Source organism: Petromyzon marinus, unplaced genomic scaffold (genome assembly GCF_048934315.1).
Source record: "Petromyzon marinus isolate PM22_M1 ecotype Great Lakes invasive population unplaced genomic scaffold, UKy_Petmar_22M1.pri1.0 PM_G_Scaffold_153, whole genome shotgun sequence".
Taxonomy (NCBI): Eukaryota; Metazoa; Chordata; class Hyperoartia; order Petromyzontiformes; family Petromyzontidae; genus Petromyzon; species Petromyzon marinus.
In genome coordinates this window covers 247223-253857 of record NW_027422710.1, presented here as the reverse complement: position 1 = coordinate 253857, position 6635 = coordinate 247223, and the positions used below count along the sequence as shown (strand labels likewise).

Below are 6635 nucleotides of genomic sequence, written 5' to 3'. Positions count from 1 at the left end.
AATTTACAGGCAGAAACCATCGCTTTTATGATTTTATTATTTTTAATGTTCAATTTATTATTTTTATTTGAAAATGTTATTTTATTATTTTTATTTTCTATCTTCCTGACTTTACCGCAAAGAACCAAGAATATTGTAATACATTTACACTGTCAACTTTAGCTGTACATTGTGAATACGAAGTGTATATGGTATATTTATGTTTTATATAACTTAACACAATCAGCCATAGATCGGCGGGGTCGTGGTTCAAGTGCGGGGTCAGAGGTCGGCAGGAAGCGCGCGGCGGGGTCAGAGGTCAGCAGGAAGCGCGCGGCGGGGTCAGAGGTCAGCAGGAAGCACGTGGTGCTGGCGGCAACGCGGCCCAGTTCAGTTCCATGTATTTGGTATAACCCTGTGAGCCATTCAGCTCTTGAATCGGGTACGGCCCTTCCCTCTGCTGCTGCCCTCTGCTACTGCTGCTGCCCTCTGCTGCTGCTGCTGCCCTCTGCTGCTGCTGCCCTCTGTTGCTGCTGCCCTCTGCTGCTGCTACTGCTGCTGCCCTCTGCTGCTACTGCTGCTGCCCTCTGCTGCTGCCCTCTGTGCTGCTGCCCTCTGTTGCTACTGCTGCCCTCTGCTACTGCTGCCCTCTGCTGCTGCTGCCCTCTGTGCTGCTGCTGCTGCCCTCTGCTACTGCTGCCCTCTGCTGCTGCTGCCCTCTGTACTGCTGCCCTCTGTTGCTACTGCTGCCCTCTGCTACTGCTGCCCTCTGCTACTGCTGCTGCCCTCTGTGCTGCTGCTGCCGCCGGTGCCCGCGGGCTGCATTGAGCTTCGCGTGCGAGCCGAAGGGCGACGCGAAGCGGCGCTTCTACGGAGAGGAACAGCAGCAGGAGGAGCACAGCGCCCTCGACTGGCAGGTGCGGTGGTGGCGGCCTGGGGTCGTGTTAGTGCTGGCTATGGTGGTGGTTGTGGTGGTGGTAGTTGTGGTTGTGGTGGCTATGGTGGTGGTTGTGGTGGTGGCTGTGGTGGTGGTAGTGGTGGCTATGGTGGTGGTTGTCGTAGTGGTGGTTGTAGTGGTTGTGGTGGTGGTGGTGGCTATGGTGGTGGTTGTGGTGGCTATGGTGGTGGTTGTGGTGGTGGTGGTTGTGGCTCTGGTTGTGGTGGTGGTGGTTGTGGTGGCTATGGTGGTGGTTGTGGTAGCTGTGGTGGTGGCTGTGGTGGTGGTGGTTGTGGTGGCTGTGGTGGTGGCTGTGGTGGTTGTGGTGGTGGCTGTGGTGGCTGTGGTGGTGGTGGTTGTGGTGGCTGTGGTGGTGGCTATGGTGGTGGTGGTGGCTGTGGTGGTGGCTGTGGTGGTGGTGGCTGTGGTGGCTGTGGTGGTGGCTGTGGTGGCTGTGGTGGTGGTGGTTGTGGTGGTGGCTGTGGTGGTGGTGGTTGTAGTGGCTGTGGTGGTGGTGGCTCTGGTTGTGGTGGTGGTGGCTGTGGTGGTGGTGGTGGTTGCGGCTCTGGTTGTGGTGGTGGCTGTGTAATTGGTTGACAATATTTTGTATTTCTCTCAATTTAAATAGATTTTATAATTAGTATTGGCCAGTATTAAGACTAAAATAACACCAAAGAAATATGTTGATGTTTGCTTAAAACGAATTATTATTGGCCACGACTATTTAGATCATCTGTTGAAATTGAGAGAAATAAAAAACAATTTCACCGTTCTGACAGCTGCAGGATCAGTGCTGCTGGGAGCGTATTGTTTAGCAATACATTTAATGCTTATATCCAGGTTATCGTATGGTTACTCTTTGGTTCTTTCGGTAAAGTCACGTATGTAAAAATAAAATAAAACAAAAATAAAAACAACTAAATTAAATCACGACGTTTCGGGCGCAACACAAGCGTCAAATATTGCATTCACTTGCAGAGAGTTGTACCTGTACATATCCGCCCTGAGGCCAATACAGTCTTTTGATTTTGGAGAGCTTTTGTTTTTCTGTGAGGTTTACCTGAAATGGAATTGTGTAAAGTGTTGTGCATTTTTAACGCGAAGCTCTCTGTGTGTGTGTTTTTACGTAAATGTAATCACAGGCCGAGCGATATCAGACTTTTCGTCCTGAGACGGCGGTCTAGAGATTTGATCCAGACGTCTTGTCTCCTTGCTCGCCTCGAAAGATGATGAAGCTACGCCTCCCGGTCCTGTTCCTCTCGCTGCTGCTGCTCAGCATCTCATTGCTGCTGAGCGTCTGGTACATGTACAGCTGGACGGGCTTCCTCGGTCGCGACCTCGATGCACTCGGCAACTCGTCCGTCTTCAGGCCAAAGCCGGGGTCTGCTTCCGATAAGATCAACCACGCGACACTGTGCGGGCAACGGGGAGCGCTGCAGAACACGTCGATGATGCGCGTGCGCGACACCAAGATATTCTTGGTGTCGGCGTACCACGACCAGCGCGAGGCCGGTCAGAGCACACGCATCATCGGCATCGCCAACCGGTATGAGCCGGACGTGCTCTCGTGCCACTTCTGCTGCCGAGGGCACTCGGAGATCCTGACGGTCACCGCCAGCGCCTACGTCCACTCGGATCACTTTGACTTCCCGTACGGCACGGCCGACTTCCTGTGCACGGAGCCGCTGGACTGCGAGCCGGGACACGTGTCCGTCCAGCGCATGCGCACAATACCGGACGAGGAGGAGGCCGAGTGGGTCTTCATGCCCGTGCGAAATCGGCTCTACATGCCCCCCACCTTCACACAGGAATTCAGCGTCTGCATCTCCACGCTCTTCGGGAACTACGGCAACGTCCTGCAGTTCGTGCAGGCGATCGAAATGTACCGCATCCTGGGTGCGGGCCGCGTGACGGTATACAACACGAGCTGCAGCTCTGAGCCGAACAAAGTGCTCCTCTACTACATCAAGACCGGCCTCGTCGAGGTCGTTCAGTGGCCCATCACGGACTACGTGCGGGTGTCCAGAGGGTGGCACTACCCCGAGCACCCAGGCGAGCTGCACTACTATGGCCAGATAGCGGCGCTGAACGACTGCGTGTATCGGCACATGTACAGCACGCGCTACCTGGTCCTCACGGACATCGACGAAGTGATCATCCCTTTGAAGCACACAAACTGGAAGGACCTCATGCGGTACTTGAACGACAAGTACGGCGCTGACATTTACACATTCGAAAACCACGTGTTTCCCTACACGGTATCGGAAGAGTTTGGGTCGAAGTTCCAAGCGTGGAACGCCATCCCGGGCGTCAACATCATGCGCCACATTAGACGGGAGCCAAACCAGCCAGAGGTCTTCAACCCGACCAAGATGATCCTGAACCCACGCGCGGTGCTGCAGACGTCGGTGCACAGTACGCTCAACGCGCTGGGCATCTCGCAGACGGTGCCCGGAGACATCGCGATCACGCACCACTACCGATCGCCCAAGCAGCCCGACCTGCCGCTCGACTCGCTGGTCGTGGACCTCACGCTGTGGAGATACAATGCCACTCTGATCAGAAATGTCAACAAGGTCCTCAACAGGGTCTTCTGGAATGAGTAGGCACAACGGGCGGCGGTGGCGGCGGCGGCGTTGATTGTCGTCTTGCGTTTTTTGCGGTCTTGCAATTTAAGTTAAACACCGGTGTTTGTGAGTTTTCCGTTTGCGAATGTGGTCAATGTATGGGACATATTTATTTGCTAATCTTATGATTGCGTTTACAGTTAAAATTTGTTATCTTCAATTTTTTTCTGCATTTTAATCCACCAGGGCACAATAGGGGTTGTATTGGTATGTCTTATGGAAGCTAGGGAAGTTAACATTGGTTTATTTTAAACCAATCCTAATTATTTCTATTGCTTTTGGGAGTACCACTCGAAATGTTTTCAGGTTAAAACATTTAAAATGTGGCACAAATTGATTTAAATAAATGTTCAGTGTGCATGTACTACCAGTCTCTAATGAGCTTATTGTTTTCATGACTCGTGTCCACGGAGGATAGTCAAATCCCAGAGGATGGTGGCAGGATTTTAAAAAGTAAATCCTGTGGTGAGAAAAAAAAAATGTACATACGATATTAAACTTTTAATTTGAGTGATAATTTGAATGACAGGTGTGTTTTGGGCCAAATGAGCTAGTAAAGACTCACATTAAACATTATAATAGATTCAGTAGGAATATATTTATACATCCAAATGTATATAGTTGTGTATTTGAATATGTAACAACACCAGCTGTTGATACATACAACTCATTTCAAATTATAAAGCCATGTTAATGTATTCCTAAACAATACATGGAGTTGACATTTCTGAATTGTTGCATTAGATAGTTTCACGATGGATTATTCAGCAGAAATCATCATTATCACGTATTATCAATCTTGCAAACCAGTTTTAAACATATACAGCAAAATGCTATTACTATTCTTTATCTACATATATAATATCACAGATCTGTCCTGTCATTCTGACTGTGATTAACGCCCCCGGATTGGTTTAAGTGCGTCACGTGACCCCGAGCAAGCAGCCAACCAGAGGTGCGCCCCCCCCAAACATGTACGCCCCCGGATTGGTTTAAGTGTGTCACGTGACCGCGAGCAACCATCCAAGCAGAGATGAGCCCCTCCCAAACATGTACGCCCCCCGATGCTGCCCTGAGGCAGAGCCGTGCTCGGGCCGCTGCTGCCCTGAGGGAGATGGGTGAGGAGACAGGTGACAGGAGAAGGGTGAGTGAGAGTGAGAAGGGTGAGAGTGAGTGAGCAGAAGGGTGATTGAGAATGGTGAGAGTGAGGAGAAGGGTGAGTGAGAGTGAGGAGAAGGGTGAGTGAGAGTGAGAAGGGTGACAGTGAGAATGGTGAGAGTGAGGAGAAGGGTGAGTGACAGGAGAAGAGTGACAGGAGAAGGGTGAGTGACAGGAGGATGGTGAGGAGAAGAGTGAGTGAGAGTGGATAATATATGTAATTTGTACGTGTTTATCTTAGGGATGATCCTTTGGTAGAATACTTCAATACAAAACTTCCATAAATCGTTAACAAGTTTATATGCTTAACCCAGATATCATGGCACTTATATATTTGTAGTGAGAGTGCGCCACCTACAGGACGACCGGGGGGTTATTGCAGACACGTGCTATGTTGTCTCACATCCAATCAGTAAGGGGGATCCCATCTGGGTGAAAGGTAAATGGGTAGAGCCATCGGGAAGCCTCGAGAGCCCTCTAAAATGTTCCGAGAGGGGCGTGGCTAGAGGCGGAGCTTAGCACCGCCGAGAGGGATATAAGCAGAAGCAGCAGAGGACTCTGGGTCGTCGGTGTGAAGAGCCCGGGTCCGAACGTCGTCACCACCTGCGCTACCACCCATCGGCCACGTGGCGGGCTCCACCAGCTGAGCCTCCCCTCTCTCCGACACGCCGTCAGCCAGCGGCGAGGCGGAGAAAGAGCGAGTGCCATGGCGGCGGGAGGCAAAGCGTGCGCCGCCGTCCCGAGAGCAAGAGAGAAGCCAGCCGCGAAGGGAGACACCTGCTGTACTGCAACTTGAGAATAAATACAACTGAAGTTTTAACCCATGTCGGAGACGCTGATTACATATTGATAAGTGGATGTTAATAAAACATGCAACTAGTCGTATTCAAAACCTTCTGTATTGTCATGTAACAATATATCCTTTCACAAAAGTTAACATTTAAAATCATGACGTTTAACAATATGCATTTGCAGCGGTTGGCAATTTTACGTTTCAACTTTCCAGGCACTCGGGTTTGTTAATTCAGAGAGTGAAACAGCAAGGGACATTCTCGTCTCTTTGCCCTGTGTTTGCCCTCGGGTGCAGTGAGTTTATGGTGTTTTGCCATGGGTCCTCCCTTGCTCTCTCAGAAATTCCCTGAGTCACTCCTTGCCCATGGAAGAGTTATTCCTTTATGGCCTTTCATTAACGTTTCACCTTTTGCTACATGAGTTAGGTGTATTCCTGAGAAGCAAAATATTTGACGACTTTAAGGCCCTCCTCAGCTCTGGTTATTCTCATCATGCCCATCTGATCAATGTCTCTTGTATTGTTTACCCATTTCTCATTTTAGTGCTATTTTGGCTTCGTCATCTGGTTTTCCCAAGCTTCAGCATGCAGGGAACGCATATTTGTCTCCAAGGAGCCATGATGTAAAAAATAGACAAAATTACACAATAACATTTTTTTGGAAGAGGCATATATACAACAGGTGTGGGAGCATGGCGCTGAGGTTTAGGAAACTGTAAGTCCCAGGCTTCTATGGTCTGGCCTTCCCATAAACAAAATGCGAGGAATGGTAATGGTATTAACACCAGTGGAGGGATGGTGGCAAGGCCGGTGAGTCAGATGCCTTCTATGACCTGTCACAAGTACTAGCTAAAGTCGCCCCTTGGGATGGAGTCATCCTGTCGGGTGACTTTAATGCCTGAGTAGGTCATGACACTGGCACCTGGGCCAGAGTGATTGGAAGGCATCGGTCAGAACAGCTCAATAACAACGGTAGGAGGCTGCTAAACTTCTATGCAGCACATTGGGCTTACCAACACGCTGTTCCGGCATCGGCGCATCCACACAGCATCATGGATGCACACTGGGTCCAGGCAGGAACATCTGCTGGACTATATAGTAACAGAACACCGAATGCGAGCCCATGTCCTTGACACCAGGACCT

The 6635-nt window shown here is 50.2% G+C and overlaps 1 protein-coding gene across 1 annotated transcript; it reads left to right on the top strand.

Annotated features, from left to right (window-relative positions):
- Positions 1-315: 315 nt before the first annotated feature.
- Positions 316-3907, top strand: LOC142910756 (beta-1,4-galactosyltransferase galt-1-like). Its single transcript, XM_076060152.1, has 2 exons — positions 316-896; positions 2059-3907. Exon 2 carries the CDS (start codon positions 2143-2145, stop codon positions 3520-3522), a length of 1380 nt encoding a protein of 459 aa, XP_075916267.1. The 5' UTR covers positions 316-896; positions 2059-2142; the 3' UTR covers positions 3523-3907.
- Positions 3908-6635: the final 2728 nt, after the last annotated feature.

Coding starts and splice junctions, on each gene's coding strand:
- LOC142910756 (XM_076060152.1), top strand. CDS start 2,143: ATGATGAAGCTACGCCTCCCGGTCCTGTTCCTCTCGCTGCTGCTGCTC.